Raw genomic sequence first — 18779 nt, 5'->3', positions numbered from 1 at the left:
TTTCACTTTCAGGCGAGGGAAGGTCAGCATATGTAGCACAGAGTTTGTGCCTGGCAAAAATTTACAGCGGACAGCTGAGAAATGCAAATTTCTGCTCTGCCAAAGGCTAGTTTGGTAGGTAGTAACACTATCTGTAGGTGCCCACCTTCATGGACTATAACACAGCTTGCAAGAGTTCATTGAGAAAACATGTTATCTGTTAGAAAAAAAAAAAAAAAAAAAAAAAAAAAAAAAAAAAAACAAAACATTTTAAAGATAAACATCTTATTAAAGACCAAAATCAATACTTTTGCAGGTTTTTTTTTTTTTTTTTTTTTTTTTTTTTTAATTCCACTGACCATGTAGAGCCAGTCCTACCTATCTTTCTCAACATCACAAGCAAGTCTCCAACCCTACCATGGCTAGCAGTAGTTCAAATCCATTTCAATTAGTAATGCTGAACTCTCCAGTGAATATAAATCACCGGTTGTCACTAGCAGATTAAGCACTGCATTAGCAGGTCTGCTCCGCGAAGGATTAAATGACAGTGTTTGCAGTGGGGTTGACATGCCACCATTAAAAAGTGACACTTGCCGCATTAAAAATGGTGAGAAATTTTTCAATCAAACAGACTTTACAAATGCATCAAGGATCATGAGGCAGTTGTATGGAGTATTATAGCATTTTTTTTTTTTTTTTAATTTTATGTGCTTGACTTTTTGGCGCTGCTACTTACTGGGATTAGAATCAAAGCAATTATGGAGATGTGCCATAAATCACAGCAAAAAGATAATTGCTTTAGAAGTGTTTCAAACCAGGAACATATTGAACTTTGGCTGTAGCCTTAATTTTTGGAAAACTCTTCATATTCAGGTAATGTATGCCTTATCTGAAGGGACACTTCTTTTTCATGCTGTGCTCAGTGGCTCTCAATGAAGCAATAAAAAGGCTGTGAAGGCTTTAGGGATGCCATATTTAAAATTACACAGGTGAGACTTAGAACTCTCAGTTTCCACATTACAGAAATCCAAAATTAGGAAAACAGTACACAAGATCAAGCCGACAATAACAGTGAAGGAAGGACAACTTCAGAGAAATTAGAATTGTTTCCAAATTCAAAGCTATGCTTCCATGCTGAAGTAAACAAAGCTTAGGACAATTACTGCATTTTCTTTCTCACAGAGGTACATAGATTTGCATACACTTTAAAGAATTCTTTTCACTGCTTTTGCAGTAGTCTGATCAGCTCTGTCAGTAGCTCTCTCAGCAGGTGCTTTTCTGAAGTGCACATTCTCAATCTCCATCAGCTAGCACTGAGTTGAGATTGGGCTAAGGTAAGTAGGTCCACACTTAATGAAGTATACATAACCAGGATGAAGTCAGCAAGCAAATTACAGTTCTAATAAAATAGTTTGCCATATGATCACAGAATGATTTAGGTTGGAAGAGACCTCCAAGATCACCTAGTCCAATGACTAACAAAAATATTTGTAGACGCAATGCTTTTTCTTTTAGTTGTGATGAGTATTATTAAGCATGTCTTTCTCTCAGATCTGGACTGCTACAACCAGGAGCTATAGCACCACAAAATATCCAGGGTTGGAAGGGACCCACAAGGATCACTGAGCCCAACCCTTGGTTCCACAAATGACTTCCTAAAAATGACACCATATGTCTATTGTTCCAAGTGCAATGCACAAGGACACCACCTCAAAACTTTCATACCTAGTATATACAGAAAACTGCTTCAATACCCCTGAAAACCTCAAATAAAATTCCTGCTGTTCCGTCCATTATAAAAAAAAAACTCATATCGATGTTAACTAAAAATCCCCAAGTAACATTTTTAAAAAGATTTGCACCCATTAACACCCACAAACTGAGTTTTTAATCACAAAGGAGTAAGTTAAAATAACTCCAATCTGAGGCTAAGTGTAAAGCCCCATGGTTTCAATGTAATTAAGGAAATGAATCATTTTTTATATAGGTGCTCACACAACTGCAAGATTCTAAATATAACCATGATAGCTGTAAAAGCACTGAATAACACAGCTGAGTGAGAAGGGCCCTCTTCTGGTAGATCACCTCGGCTGGACCTACACCACTCGTGATGTCTGTCTGAAGCGTGCTTCTAAACCTCCAGCAATGCTCTTCAGCACCCCTCAGCAATGTGTCCCAGTCCTCCATTTGTCTGGGTTCTCTTGTTTTGCTGTCTGGATGCTCCCCCCACCCCATGAAGAGCCATCCCATCATTCCCATTTGAGCTTCCAATGCTTGCAGATGCCCAGGTCCCTTTGATCATATCTTCAGTAAACAATTAATTCTTTCAGCCTCTTTGAATAAGTCTCTTCTAAACCCTGGTGATTCTCATCCCTCTGACCTCTCCCAGCCCAGATCTTTCCCCAAGTGCTCGCAGGGCATCAGGAAGGCCTCACCAGTCCAAATGCAAAGGACACGATCCGTTCACAGTCTCAGAGGTTGGCACACTGCACGCATGGTGGCACGGGACAGATCAGACAGGGCCCCGCACAGCACTTCCCCAGCTCGTCCTGTACCACTCGTTGCTCCTGCTTCAGCCTTCTGCACCTGCTCTGCATCTGCATGCTGTCCTCTCCACAATGGTTCCCTAATTACTCAAGGCTGCTTTGAATGCCATTAATGTAACACTTCCCATGCAAGCCAAGCCATTAACAGACACAATACATAACACCACACAGGGGACTGTGAAGGCCACACACCTGCACTCCTCAGGGCAGGGTTTTTCCAATTAATTGCTGCTCTAAAGGCCTGGGTTTCATCGCATCCATCTTTCCCCAAATTGCTTCCCAGACAGCATCCTCTGAGATGGGGTCAGGACCTCAGGGCAGCGTCTGTGGCTGCTCCATATGGGGCACGTCACACTGCCACAGGAACACGCCTGATGTGACAGGGCATGCCATGTCACCTCCTGCACATCTTTCCAACTGCTTCCAGGGATATTTAATTATTTTGGTGTTTGTCCTGGAAATGAAGGTAAGCTGACTGGTCTGTGAAACCTTCAGCTCCCCCTCATCTCCTTCCCAAAGTGGGCTCATATGGTATCTTCTGCCAGTCTGAGCAGTGCCTGCTGGCCCCCACGAGCTCCGAGACACGGCCCCCGTGAGGCTGCTTGGTCTGGGTTGGAGACACCAAGCCCTTTGGGATGCCGTTTGTCCTGGCCCCACCACAGACCGCAATACAGCACCAGCACTGGATGGCCCAGGTGGCCTGGTCCCTGCTCCAGGCAGGGCAGGAGCCTCATGAGCAGCACTGAGCATCCATGGCCCAAGGAGATGCTCTTGCAGACCTTTTTTCAACTATCTATTCACACACGGTACCCCTGAAGGACCGCTTCGTTCACCGACACCTAAGGCAAATCGATCCCAGTCATCTCGTTAGGGTATGGCTGATAAAGGAGGGGAACAAATTCAGCTCTGCAAAAACAGAAGTTTTGTCGGAAAGCAAAAACTTCACAAGAAGTTGGTTCTTTTAACAGTCACAGGTGCTCCTCCTTCTGGCTTAGCTGGAATTCACAGCCCTTCCCTCAAACAGCAAGCACAGTTCATCAAAGAGATGCTTGTTACAGAGGTAATCTGGACCCCAAATACCAGATCTGAGCCAGCCCAAGCGTCCACCACGCTACAGCTTCAGCCAGCTGGGAGGAGGCAGAGACTGAACCCGAAACACCAGACCCTCGATGCCATTGCTGTGCCCACCTGCCCCTCACCTTGCCTGGCATCACTCCAGCCGCCAGCCAGTGCCTACACACACAGCCTCGAGCCTGCTCCCAGGAGAAGCACAAAGGCTGCTGGAGACGTGTTTTCTGAGCTAAGATAGCTGGATGTCTGCCGTATTTACATCTGCACTGCTCCTGCAGGCTCACCAGGTAATTCTGTAAGGTGAAGCTCCGTGATATCCCATTTTTTTCAGAAAGAACAAACAGTTTCCAGCTTTTTGCAGTTTTCCTGCTTCTACCTCTAGAACTGATTACCCCGTTTCCTGACCACTTTCACCATTTCCTTTTGGCGACACCCCTGGTTGAGGTAGTGGTTTCTGCAGTGCAGGTCTGTGTGCCTGACAAAATCTACACTGAACTTGTAGAGAAATGCCTTACGGAGAGCAAGTCCTGCTGCTGCTGGGGGCAGAATTTAGGAAACAGTTAACAGAGCACCTCACATCGTGTTATCAACATCCTGAGCCAGTCCCACAGTTTTATATGCAGAAAAGCTTACCATCAATGCAGAGCCAGCCCTCCCTTTTCCGACAGTCCCTTGTGTGAGAGAGCATTGTATCAGCATTTTGATGAACATTTGAATAACCTCAGCTTTTGGAGCACACAAAGAGGAGCAAACCTACTCAAAGGGTGTAGGAGGAAAGGCCTCAGCTTATTTTTAGCAGAGGAGGTTTATAAATTGCTGAGTTATTACTTTCAACCTCAGCTCACCCCATTGATCCCTTTGCTACCAGGAACCACTAGAAATTCTCCATCAGGGGCCAAATCCTAAGAGACCAGTTCAAGTTTTGTGACAGATGCTCAGCATGGAAGAAATTACCTCCAGATAACGAGTTATAAAGTGAAAAGCCTGGGTAAACCCATGCGAGGAGCAGCTGGTGCTGCACAGCACATGGCCTGCCTCACAAGGCACAAAACCTGCATTTTTTGGTCACCAGTGCCATGGGCACACAGCCTCAGCCCAGCTGTGGTCCCCTGGGTGATGCTCACAGCAGAGCTGGTGTTAGGGGCTGGCCCCCACCCCAAGGCAGGATCGAGCCACAAAATTCTGAGTTGAGATGAAAGCACAAGTAGTTATTATGGTGAAAAACGAAGGAAAAACATTGAATTATTTTATAAGCAGATGTCTACCATTAGGTCTACACCACAGCCATTTTACAGCCCTATTTCATATCCAAACGTGTCTCCTGCTGCATAAATATTCATTATCTGTCCTTCTTGGTCTAATTTTAGTTAAATAAAGATCTCTGCAGCAAGGCTGTATTTTGAATTATTTACTATCTCACCTACAAGCTCACCAAAGGAGTAAGTTCACGAAGACAGAAACATGGAGAAAGAAAAGAGCTTTATCTGGCAGACCGGGCTTTTCAGGGCACCAAGCAAACAATTAACGTTGGCCAACAAAGAAGTTGCAGGGCTTCTGTATAAAATCTTATAGGAACTAACACTGCAGGACAAACATCTTGACTCATTTTAAAGTCTCATTAATATCTTTGATAATACTAAGCAATTGCTGCCCACACCCTACATTCATTACACTTTACTGAATACGCATGCAAAACCTTTACAATGAGCAAAAAAGATTGCATTTACATTTTTGCAAGTTCCAGTATCACTTTTTTTTTCCCCCAGTAGGCTTGTACAGGAGATTGAAGTAACAAATTAGGGTCACCTTTCCCCATGCGTTGTCAGCAAATCAATTTGCGACGCCTTTCAGACAGAGTTCATCCATAAATTAGTCAGTCTGCAATTGATTCACAGGAGAAACCCTAGAGCAGCAGAGTGAAACACCAATAAAATTTTACAATTAACTTGAGAAGTTGCCTTTTGTTCCATCCCAGTGGTCCTTTTATTTTTCAGATGCAGAAAACATATCATCATACAGATGCTCCCTTGTAATAGATCTATATGAATATTTAAAATCGGTTCTTGAGAACTAAAGCTAATTACATACGATGGAAAATACATACAGGAGAATTATGTGCCACACAATGGCCAGATTAAATGCTTGTGCTTCAGTGGCAAAGTATTTCATTTGGGAGGGAAGGAGGGGAGGAAGGGAAAAACAGAAGCACGATGTATGGGCTGTCTGCACACTCAGACAAACCAGAAAAGGAGAACATGACGTCTGGATATTTGAGAAATCACTCATAGCACATCAAGAAAGATGCTACGCAAAAAGTTATATAGTAGTTTTGTGACTTAAATCACAAAGCACCATCACAAATCACATTGCTAACTGCTTGGGTTAAAACAAGCCTCCCAGGCTCTGAAAACTTTCTTCACATGCAGAAACCTTTCTATAACCGTGCTCAACCCCGTTCTGAACTCCCATTAAAATGTGGTAACTCTACAACCTGGTGAATGCAGACCTGGAAATGCAGGAAGGATGCAGCCACCCCGGCACCCAGTCTGGCATCCCTGTAACTGGGAACCCCAGCAGGGCTGGGGAAGGGCTGCAAACCCAAACACTGGCAGCAGCGCGAGCCAGAACCTTCCCAAAGACATGGGAGCAGCAAGAACAATGTTGTTTTGGGGGATTAAAGCTGCAGCAACGGGAATTCCTGCAACCCAGACTGGCACAACATGGCCCAGGACCGCACTTGCAGGACTCGACCCCGCAGCTGCCCACAGCTGCTTGTGGAGGCTGTGCCCCGGCACAAAAACATTCCCCCTGACCAGCAATTCTCTCTGGCAAAAATGTGTAAGGAACCATTACAAAACCAAGGAAGCGAGCCAAGCCAGATGCTGAACTCATGCCCTGGATAAATCCTTGTGCCACCTGCTCTGAGACGGCTCCGTACGGCGAGGCAGCGCTCGGCGAAACGTGCCGAGATTCACTCGGGGTAACAGCTGTGTGTGCACGTAGGGGCTGGCTGGGCAAGCACCAAAACCTGCTCCTTGGGTATTTATTGCAGGGACACAGCTGCAGCGGGGACAGACAGCAGCTCCGGGGTCCTGCAGCTCCCCAGCACCGAAAGCCACAGCGATAGCTGGGCCGCTATTGCATGGATACTGCAGCAGCTGGTGGCAGGGGGCTGTATTTCTCTCCTCCTGCAACAGTCACTAAGTTAGCAGATAAATTTAGCTACATAAAGTAAATATATGACAAAAAGCAGCAGCTTTAATTCAAAATCAGGCCTTGGGACATGAAACGCATCTGATTTTCTCATGCATTATTAAGTCACACGCCTACTAATAGGCCATTTCTCTCAAAAAAAAAGATCATTACCAATGCAAATATCTAGGGATGCTGAAGTTCTTTACAGCCTGGAGCCTCCAAAAAATAAACAGTAAGTTCTTTACAGCCTAGGGTCTCAAAAAATAAACAGAAGCCATGCATTTACTACTAAGATTAAGCTAGCAAGCCTCTGAGTTACTGGGAATGTAAAACCCAGGCTGGCAGCCTGTGCTGCACCCCAGGATGCAGGCATGTATTTCAGGGCAGATTAGGCTTTCTTGGGCAGGAAGGGGCAGGGAGGAGATTTCCCTTTGCTCAAGTATGAAAAAAAAAAAAAAAGAAAGAAAGAAAGAAAGAAAGAAAGAAAAAGCATTAGTATCATAAAAGAGGAACGAGAAATAAAAGTTAACCCTGAGAGGAAAAGCGCTGATGCAGGCTGGAAAAGCCCCCAGGCCAAGTGACAGCAGCAAGCAGCTCAGTGACACTGGTGCTGTGCAGCAGCTTCCCATCACAAACACCGATGCTGGGCTGCGAGGGTGACGTGCCACCAAAACAGGCTGCATGGGAATGCAGCAAATTTTCCGTCACTTCAGCTCTGATCAGCACCAGACTGCCGAAATGTGCATAAACAAGAAATAAGGAAGCAGCACGGCCTGAGGTGCAGCAGTGACCACGGCAGACAGACAGACAGACACGTGCTGTGCCAGCACAGGGAACCCAGCCAGGCTCAGTGCCTACAAATAAGTCTGGCCCCAGCCAGCTCACCAAGTCCTATGGATGTCCTGTTACTAGAGCTTATGGCTGGCTTTTCGGGATCACAGCCATGAATAGCATCAGACAAAAAATGGCCTTAAAACTTTTATTTCCTTTAAACTTGCTTTTTAAAGGAAAGAAAAAAGCAACCCCATTAAGACAACAAGAAAACCAAACGTATTCCAGCGAAGTGCTTCAAAATCTCCGCACACAGACTGCATCTCTTTATATTAACATGAATCATTGCACTCAAAATTGTTTTTTTTTTTTTTTTTTTAATGTCTTGTTATATTTTTTAAACTTCTATCAATCACTTCAAAGAAAAGAACGATCAGCAAAACAAACAAACAAACCCCACCACCACCTGATCTCTGCAGAAGCAGTAGTTGAGGAGAAGTCAACCTGAGGCTCTGCCGATAATGTGTCCCCAGGACACAGCTGAGCTAGGGCAGTGCTGCAGAGCTTCACCTCTCACAGGTGGCCGTGCACAGACATGCCACAGCACTGAAAATAATTGGTGACATTTCCCAGTTTGTGCAGGTGACCCAAAACAGGTAGTCTTGCACATTGGCAGCAAGCTGCCTAAATGAAAATCTATTTATTTTTTTCTTTTTGAATTGATGTCAGAAAAAGGAGGAATGAGAACCCGAGGCAAAAAGTACTTCTGTTTCTGTGGCTGACCCAGGATTATAGCTCGACATGTCTATAAAAGGCACTGGGACAGGACAGCTGACCCCCAGACGTACAAATTACGAGGCTCCCCATGAAGGTCCCCCCGAGCAGAAGCCGGCAGGGTGGCGTTGTGCAACCTGATGGAGGCGGTGTTGTAACCTTGTTCCTCCCGCACAGCACCCGACACACACAGCACACTGCCTTCCTTCTCTCCTTGTCCATGAGGAGAAACGTGCAATGGAAACAAGAAATAGATACCTGGGAGAAGGTGAAGATTTGGGGCCTAGAAACCTACTGCATTGATTAGGCACTCTTCAGCATGAACTGCGCGATATGTACAGTAAGCGTTAAAAAAATCTTTACGTTAAGCTTGGAAAAAAAGGAGAAATCTTTACAAAGCTAAAGGCATTATTTGACGGAGCACTGTGTGCATTGTTAAGCTTGAAAATTAAGCTGTAAATTAGCATACACTTTGAAATGATGCTAGGTACCGCATGGCAAATGAAGACCATTTCAGATAAAGGTGGTTCTGAAATCAGAGACACGGAGACTTGAAGTAAAACCCACCGAGGAAGGCAACGATCTGTGGTGGTTCCACTGACAGCAGACACCGAGCTGCCTGAACTGCCAGCAGCTGCACTGCCAGAGGTGCCCTTCACACGTGCCTTCCTTACCTCCCCTTCATCGTCCTTGTCTCAGTTTTACAGCCCTACAAAGGGATGGATTCATGTCAGTTCCTGGAGGCAACGACACTCGTACTGTAAAGTGAGGCTCTTGACATGCTGTAAAAGACTAATGGGCACTTCAAATTGGGGCTGGAAGCGGCAACTTTCCTCCACAATTATGATTATGGTGGACTGGGGGATCTCTGGGGTGGGCACAAACAGCACAGCCAGCTCTCAGACCTCCCCAGCCTGCTCACCTTCCCGGTTAACATGAATTTTACCACAAGAAATCAGAGCCTCAGCTTGAAGGTGCTCCGATCGTACAGTAAGAACTTACATGTGGGTCAACCCAAGCCAACCCAAGCCAAGCCATTTCACCCACTCCTTCTTTCTTGGTATTTGGGCAACACTTTGGCACTGCATGCATACGCTATCTACATAGAAATACAGTACGTAAGAATGGTAAAACTTCCAATATACAAGGAGGAATGCAAAACAGCCTGAGGAACAGGTTAAAAGGTCATCAGGAGGTTTAACAGACAAAGAAATCCCTGCTGGAACTGTGCCCCCCGCTCCCCCCTGTGTTACCTGCTTGGGGCCGGGAGCCCTTGGCCTCCATGCGCTCGCACTGCCGCCCGGCTCCTCTTCCTCTCTCCCATCCACTTACCCAACTGCACGTGAGTTGCACTCTCTGTATCTCCAGCCTGATGAAGCAACACTCTTCTGATAAACACGTCTTACAGTCTCACGTATTTTTGCTACTCTAACGAAGGAAGTACCTCAAAACAAAAGCGAAGGTTGCTGACCTGTTTTTGGTCTCGTTTGCTGCTGACCACACTGCTCCTTCGGCGAAAAAGCAGATGTTACGACGCTGTTCAGAAGCTGCTAACATACTGCAAGGTTGCCCTTTTTTCTTTAAGGAAAACCCACAACACTTTCTAGTTGCTGTTGGTACGGGGAGGACAGGCACCCAGGGGTCGTGTGGCTCCCTGAAGCTGCCAGCACAACATCTCCTTGAGCCGTCTGACACCAGCACACCGACCCAAACCCCTCAACTTCCACATAAAAAACCCTGATGAGGAAGCTGCTTTTTCACATCTGCTCTGGACAGAGGTAGAGCAGTCCTCTCCAAAGACTAGGTTGACAAAGGCAGCAAAGTGTTTGCGATTTCATCCCAGGTTGGCTAGGAATGATGGGCTGCCCCTGATGCTGGAAGTCCATGCCTAACAATGTCCTGCCCATCAGCAGCAGCTAGGCACGTACTGCCTCATGTAAGAAAACTGGATACTTTAAACTTTGTTAAGTCAAAAAATTATTTACATTCTCATTTGTGTATTAAAATACACTGCCATATGCAAAAGTAAGTCCATTTCTCTTTCGTAATTAATCTGCCCCTAAAGCTCCTCATTTCATACAGAAAGGTTAAGACTGCAGCCTTTAGGTGCCAAGAGCCCCACAGATAATTCTCTCAGCTTTTTCTGTCTAATGTCAGCTGGATCTAATTTTTTCTTTGGAATGAAAACGTAAATTTCATTACTGGAACATTATTAAACTTTTCATTTCTTAACCTCTCCTGAACAGCGATAATTCACTCTCAAAACAGTGACAATTTCCATCTAAGCCAGTAATTAATCAGGAACAAAGCAGAGCAGTACAACACAAGCTATACAGTGTGCTATACAGGCTATAGCGGGTTGTGACTCCTAGTACCTGTGAACAGCTCTCAGTGCCTGCACTAGTGCACAACCTCAAGTTTGTGATTTCTTATGCAAGTCAGGAAAGCTTGCCTTAAATAAGGGCTCTCGACTGCATTGATTCTCCTTTTTCTCCTTCAGGTGACATGACAAAATGTATGTCCCCAGTTATATATCTCCACTAACCTGCAGAATGGCAGGATGTCTTGTGACAATGTTTCTGCACTGGCCAGTCCTCTGCTCCTCTCTACACAGTCCAGTCTTAAAGGTGAAAAAGTTATCCTGTTTCTGTGATATCTCACTTCTTCCTTCGTGTCTGAAAAATTCTTCACAGCCAGTACAATTTGCTGAAATTATGATTTCATAGAGTGTTTGTGTGCACGTGTATTTTATGCTCAGCATCGTGCAGCCCTGTGCTGTGCACAGATGGTTCTGCACGCTCAGGGAAGGAGCTGCCAGGTGAGCTCGAGAAGCTGGGTAGGGCTGAGAGCACACACATACTTCCAAGTCTGCCAGTTTGTTTCCTCATGCTGGAAGCCTGGCACCCCTCAGTGCATTCATTTAAACCTGGATGCTATCATCCATCCTTAATGAAGGAGATAAAACACCCAGGAGTCCTTTCCTGCTCTACCAGGACACTTGGAGCTGGTGAGCTGGGGACACCTTGGCTGGAGTCACCCAGGAACGAGTTCCACAGCCGACACAGCAATTCTCTGTACTGCAGCTTTGCAGAAGGGGCAAGGCATTTGCAAACACACCGATTGCCCTCTTCCGCCTCCTTTCCAGCCCCCGCTAACCCTTGTTTGCCGCAACTTCCCCAAAGCACTGCAGAGAAAAACCACAAGGCAGCGGCTGGAGAGGCTGGCAGGGAACAGAGCCTGGCAGGCAGCACCCCATGGGTTAAATTGGAGGAAAACCAAACTACCTTACCGCACAGCTCTGAACCAAAGTGCTGAGCTGCGGAGGCTTCTCCTGAGAGCACACACCTTTCTGAGCACATACATTTTTCAGGGAGTTTCAAGAAGTTCAGGAGACAGGACTGCTTTTGTACAGCCCAGCACACTGTTACGTGCTCACAGTATTGCTCTGCAGCGTAAAGATAACAGTCCAGGCAAAATACCTATTTTTTTCTAGATAAAGCAGAATATGAGCAAAACTCAGCCCTTCTCCCTTATGTCCCCTCCCAGAATCTCTCGGCTATTTGCTCTGCGATACGTGGCAGGACGTATGTCTGCAGCCTCCTTACTGGGCTAGGGATGTGACTTCCAATGTGAGAACACTGGAAAAAAACTCAGTGTTCACAGCATAAAAACATCATTGATAGCACATCATCAGTAGAAAAAAAATAGCAGTATGCATTTCTACCTAGTGCCTTGGAGCCTTAAAGACATTTGAACTGTTACAGCCAGAAAACGTTCTCCTCTGAAATACCACTGAAAAAAAGCAGTGAAAATCAGGTGTGATATTCAGTCTTACACAGTGCACTTTCAATTTATTTTACACCTCATTGCTACTGCCCACATACTAATATACTAACATTCAAGATGATAAATTGTAGGAAAATTAAGGACTGTAAAGAATGTGCAGTAAACAATCATGGAAGAACAGCTCGTGCAATTTTTATTGGGTCCTGTAACCTTTAAAATCTCCAAACCCTTACTGATGCAGAGGACCAAGCTTAAGATGGCTTTTTAAAAAAAAACTCGCCGTAATGCAGTAAGTTCTCAGATAAACATGTATTTAGGTCAGTGGCTTCCCCGCCCTCTCCAAAAAGTGTGCCACTTACCCAAAATACGGGAATCTCTCTCCAGTAGAGCTGCTGTGTCTTTTGAGAGGATGTATAATTAGATCCGGCACCCAAGGACATAGCACTTACTTTGTTCTAATGGTCTCTCTACGTTTTTGTATCAGGATTTTTCTCTCTTCAGTGCCACATAAGAACAGCCCTCAATATAGAAATAGGTTTTCTGGTCAACGGTGATGTTTATTATGAACTACTAATCCTGCAATTTCTGCAGGAAGATCCTCTTTGAAAACCTTAACGAAAAATAACCAAAGTTACTCTCTGGTGCTTGAAACGTCATTTTTGTACCCCAAATTTTGTTCGTGAAACTTGCTGATTTCTGTTTTGTCTAACTTTTTACTACTTAATGCTTCCTGTTGCAACTTCAGCCCGCTATATCCACAAAGGACAAAACTGGGCCAGAAGATGCAAGTTGTCTGAAAATAATAAATTGATTAATGACAAAGCGAGGAAGAGCAATACTAAGCATGGGCAGCTTAGCCATCCTGTAGCACCCTATGGGAACTGCAACGTTTGCATTCGTCTTTGCGTGACTGCAACCTGCAGCACTACTCAATCCAAGCAATTTCAACAAAAAGAAAAACAAAATTAGTTGGCCTGAGGGGCTTATGTGGTTCTCCCCGTGCAACATCTGTTCCCTCTCTCCTCCCCACTGCTTCTGCTTCCAGCCCTGATGAAGATGCAGTGCAATGCATACATCTGTTCTGCTCGCAGGTTTTAAATAAAGCTGGAGATCCCAACTTGATTTGTGCAAAACAAGCACGATGCTCAATTCCATACGCACGTGGCCAAGTTTTAAGCATCAGCCATTTGTGCAAGCGCTGCTGCTTGAAGGAGCTGGGTTTAAAATGCGAGTGCACAACACAGGGCTAAAGCCAAGCAGGCACGATGCCAGCCAACCGAAGGATAACCTCCCAAAGGTGGGCACAAAAAGCAGACGTGAGAAACCAGTGGCATTCCTCCAGCCTGTACCAGTACATAGAGCTGCTCCACAGGGCAGGACCTGGCATTTCTCCTGGCTGAGCCCCATGTCCCCCTGCACAGCAGCACGGCCACCACGTCCCCCATCAGCTCTTCCCATGCCACCTGCAAGCTGGCCTGGGGGACTGCCAGGTGTCAAGGGGTCAAAGATGCTGGAAGCAACCCTACGGACCCTGCGAGCCTGTTTTGCCCCACTCGTGCTCTCCTTGGAGCTCCCCGGTTCAGCCAAGTTTCGTGCCACCTCGCTGCCCCTGACCACAGCCTGCGCCTCTTTCAGGGTCTCACACCCTCACTCAGCCATTTTAATAGTGCAGGAGTGCAGCATAAGTATGTAACTGTATGCACGGCCTCCAAATTAGTTTCATCGCTGCCTACGCACTCAGCAGTCACATTCACTGCTTCAGAAACACGACAGCGAGAGTGAGCTTTTCTTGCCCCAAACAAGAGCAGAGAATTATAAATTAAATATCACCACTATATATAGAAAATAAGCTCTCTTTCCACTGCAGTTATAATTATGGAAGTGTCATAACAACTTCAGCTTCCCGGGATAAATAAGTATTATGTGCAGCAAAAACATTTAAACATGACACGTCCTCACCTACACTAACGTCTGTGTCAAAAAGGTGCAGGTCAAAAACCCCTTCCCATGAGAATCTGCTCTAAGCAAGCATGTAGTGTCAGTCACAGCTCTCGTCCCCTAAATCTCCTATTCCCAGCCCCAGAAAATCCAGAGATTTGGGGCAGTGGCTGATTGTTTATGGTATGAAAAGTGAAGACAAGTTTTGTCTGTCAGAAATGAGCAAAGGATGCAGGATGGCCTTTGATCTGACAGGTTTACACTCAACCTTTTATTTTTCCTTCCTGGATATTTACATCCTGCTGGCTCAGAAAACCGAGCAGCAAGATGCGCACAGCGACCTCCACAAGGGAGGCTCAGATCCTTCTCCTGGACGAGCACCTGTGCTGCATTTTTTCTTTAATCCCAAATCCGGGGAGAATCTTCTACAACAATAAATCTTCCGTTTAGCTCTCCCAGCATCTCAGCTTTGCTAAGCCACAATTCCATGTAAACTTTGTCAGTATTTCTAAGATATTGGCCGAAAAAGAAAGGATTAGTATTCCAAATACACAGGCAACATTAATCCCAAAGAAATTAAACAGAATCAGAAATGTGACAGCTGCAAAATGTAGAGCACCGATGATCTGAATCACAATCGGCCTTACCTGAACTTTGCTATAACCACTGAACAGGCAGAGTGTTTGGGTGTCACTTCTAAAATGCATACCTGGATCTCACAGCAGAGATGTAGGGCTCGGTTCTTCACCGAAATGAAGACTACTTGGAAAACAAGACGTGTTTATATGTAAATAACCGTCAAAGAGGCAGGAGCAGTCATTTCTAAGATTTTCAGGATTTTTACTTGTCTTTTTATACTCCTGTAATCTTTCATTCCTTTTAATCAACATGAAATACATTGTTTAGCTGAAAGTGAGCACATTTTTATTGGGTTGTAAGAGGCATCACACATGCTCAGAAAGCAAGGCACCGACCCAAGCGGGGAACCCCTTCGAGACAAGGACAAAACCTTCGATCCAGGCTCTGCATCCCCTGACAGGGCAGGAGAATGTTTGTGGCTGCCTGACGGGAGCTCTCTAGTGAGATTATCTTAATTGTGACCACGTTTAAATTACTTAAGTATTATTCTGATTGTGAATAATTTAAAAAACATCACCTGCAGAGATTTTTTATTTAATTTATCTGCTGGAACGCACTGCGACATACCCAAAGTAGGCATTGCCTCTATGCAACAGGTACCTTAAAGGGAAGACTACATCACTGGTGAAAGGCAGGCTAATGCACTGCACGCTCATGACAATGGGAGTTGTAAGCCTGTAATACTTTCCTGATCCATTCTTGTTAACCAAAGGATTACAATCCATTCACATCGCTGAGTTCTCCCAGCCACTTAGGCTAGTACAGCCAATACATATTTATTGAATTTCTTCAAGCAAACCCAGCAAAGCCCTTCAAATTTAAGCCCAAAGCATTAAAATCAGCTTTAAGTTTTCTTCGGGGCTGTTTTAGATGCATATTTTATATAGGCTCATTGGTAACACGGTAATCTGGAATAATTATGAGGGCTTGATGGCAAATTCACAGAGCGTTCCCAGAAATGTCCTAAAAGATCTGAAAATGTTCCATTTTGATGTTAACGTGGGAACTGTTCTTTGAAAAAAATACAACTTCAAACACTCAAGTGAAGTCTAGCACGTACCTCTAACATACTTGTAAAGTGTCCTTGGAGCTTCAGCGTTCAAATGCAGCACAGGTAAAGATTACAGCAGTAATTAAGGCACTTTCTTTTAGAACTGGTGCCAGAGATTCTTCTCTATCCCTCAACAACAAGGAACCACAACGGACTGCAAAAGGCACCACTAGGTAGGGCTCGCTGTACTGACTTTTGACAAAAAAAGCAAAGCTTTTGATTTGCTTACGTGTTGCTTGCAAAACAGCCAAGGCAGGATCTCTGCAGCCTCATGACATCCACAAACTAAGGATCGTTTGGTCAAATCACAGTTTATTAAACTTAAAGAGCTTCTGATTCTCTGATTTCAGGTATTTACTGTCAGTACGTGTTTCAAGTGAGTGTTTACTTTGCAATTCAGGCAACTTAATCCCTAGCTTTAATATCACAATGGAGACAAGAATATTCAAAATAATGGGTTTGAATGATCCAAATGATGTACAGCCCATACTCGTCCTGTCCGTACGTTCAGAAAGGTCATCCCACTTTCTCAGGAAGGAAATGGCATATGGAGCTAATCTATTCAACTGTCAGCTTTTTTCCACGTATAAACAAACAGAGGAAAGCCATCGCAGTCTTCAAATGTTAATAACGGGAGGAAAGGGGTAGAGGTCAGCTCTTTATTGCAAACTTCAAGTTCCACCTTAGGAAAAATTGATGTAATGGACCAAAATATATTTCCCCAAAATAACTTCATTCTAAGGCTGCAGTTACAAACAAACAAACAAACAAACCAACAAAAAACTACCAACCGACCAAAAAACCCTTAACGTGTCTTTTCCAAGTAAAGCTTGTTCATTATCTTGAATTCCTAGTTAACCTCGGGAACTGGTTTTATACATAACGAAGAAGTAGTACTTCCCAAATTATGTAGAAGGCTAAAAATACTTCAGCAACTTCCCTCCAATTCTTAAGTTTCTATGAGAAAAGTAGTTTCCCATAGATAAAATCACAGCATGCAAACCTGCAGTTTGAAAACAGCTCATATTCACTTCCACATGTCTTAAGAGTAAGTAACCCACCACATCGGCTCTTCGAATCAGGTATAAGGGGAATTGTGAAGGGGTACTTTCACAAGGTGTAAAGCACGGTGCCTCCATGCTTTGGCAAACTTCATCAGGAATCTTTTGCTTCCTTTAAATATCTAAAAATGTATGGATTTAGGCTATCAACCCAAAACGCTCCAGTAATTTAAATTATCGATATGGACAAAACCAAACTCCAGCCACCCGGAGCAGCAGTACTGCTATTTGGAGACCCGTGGGTGTGTTTCCTACCCAGGTTAAAATACTGAAGTCTGACTTTATGACAGATGTTGGGGTCACTGCGGGCAGGGCAGCGAGACGCGTGCCATGAGAACAACCAGTGAAGCTTGACAAGTTGGCTGGACTTCTCGTGAGAAGGGGCAGGGGTGCTTTGAAATTTTACATTTAGCATTTAGTGGTTAAGCAGAAGCAGAGTAAAATAGGTGTTATTAAAACGCCATATGTAATATCATATGGTATTTTCTTAAATAGTTCAGTTTCTTAGCTGAAGAGGACGTGAAATGATAATTCAATGCAAAACAGGCTCTGACTCAGTAGCACGCTGCTTTGTAATTATCAATTTTTCATTTTTTTTCCACAGTTCTGTTCAAGACTTTTAATAATTCAGTAACTTCCAGATAAAATTTAATACTAATTCTGCACGTTTTGCATATAAAGAACTAGAGTGAACCGATGCACTGAGGAGCAGCAGAGGAGCTCGCTATTAAGAACATGTTTTGCATTTAAGAAAATGACTGGATGCATGCATATGTCCTCTGATGGCTTTAAATAAGAACAAGAAAATGTAACTTAAGCTTCCCTTACAAAATCAAGGTGTTCTGGTGGCTGGTTTGTTTGTTTTTACACGTATGTACAAACATTCAAATGGGGATACACACAACTAGCACTTGATAACTTTATGACTGTAATTAATGCTGCATTTCTTCAATACTTTGGGTTTATTCCCCTTTATTTTTATTGAGCCAACAGTGCTGATCTACAAGGGCCTTTACAAAAGCGTTAGAAAAATCCCCATCATGATTTGTTTTCAGCAATGAGAAACTTTGAAAGAAGAATGTGACAGCACTACAGCCAGACACTAATAATACTTCTTGGCTGCAAGAGAATTTGAGATCTCTCATTTTCCCAGAAGGGGCCCTTATTTTCCTGGGTTGCCATGGAGATTTTCCAGTATAGCTGCTCGGGACCTGCAGCTCCCCTTGGCCAGCCCATAACGTGATGGCTCGCAAGGTGCAGCACCCGCAGCGATGGCACCCGCCGTGGGGCAGGAGCGAAGGCGGTGCCCCAGCTGGGACATCACAGCACGCGGGCACCACAGTGCTGGAAGGAGCAATGTGCTGGGTGGCAGAGGAAACGATTCCTCTGACTTGCAGCTCAGATCAACACACAGAGGAACATCCTCATTAACTTCTACACAGATGAAGCTAAACCACATCCATTTATTCCTTCATTTCCTACCTACAAGAGAGGGGTTGCATCGCTTGCTATTGATCTGTGCAGCTTGGATACGCTGAAATTCATACCGGAGGATGTTTTTCAATTTATTTCAGTGAAGTTGCAGGCTGCTGCATTTGTCTTTGCCTCTGAAATGCAGGGGCTAGTGCTCTTGAAGCATGCTGCAGGAGAGGAGCAGACTGCAGTCTGATTTACTGCCAGGTTTATATGCTCTTAAATGGGAACGTGAGGCACAGGCAGCAAAGGGCAGGTTGCTGCAATGTGCCAAGGCCCTGGGCTCAACTAACCACCCCAAATGCGAGGTCTGTGGTTTCCTGAAGCTGCTGTTCCAGGGGGGACAGCAGAGAATGATTCTGCAACAGCTTCTGACAGCGATTCCCAGCATGAAGGAAACCTTATTTCCCCATAAAGCCCCCTTCTGAGGGCAAAATGCAGCTCAAACTAATTTACAATGCAGGGCCATACCTTCTCAACAGGCAGCATTTTATT

At 44.6% G+C, this 18779-nt stretch overlaps 1 protein-coding gene across 5 annotated transcripts in view; it reads right to left on the bottom strand.

Moving 5' to 3' along the window:
- Positions 1-18779, bottom strand: part of PTPRE (protein tyrosine phosphatase receptor type E) — a 95620-nt gene that overhangs the window by 42951 nt on the left and 33890 nt on the right. Inside the window, exon 1 of one of the 5 annotated variants that reach the window (XM_084525027.1) lies at positions 9808-9938. The exons of 3 other annotated variants lie outside the window; for them this stretch is intronic. In XM_084525027.1, the coding sequence (XP_084381153.1) occupies positions 9808-9893 (86 nt within the window). In that variant the 5' untranslated portion in view covers positions 9894-9938. Of the gene's footprint in view, positions 1-9589; positions 9676-9807; positions 9939-18779 lie in introns of those variants that run through there. One more of the 5 variants, XM_084525028.1, reaches the window with a different exon arrangement.

This window comes from Aythya ferina (genome assembly GCF_964211825.1).
Source record: "Aythya ferina genome assembly, chromosome: 7".
In the NCBI taxonomy this organism is placed as follows: domain Eukaryota; kingdom Metazoa; phylum Chordata; class Aves; order Anseriformes; family Anatidae; genus Aythya; species Aythya ferina.
The sequence above is the reverse complement of the archived record's forward strand: the minus strand, read 5'-3'. Positions and strand labels throughout refer to the sequence as shown.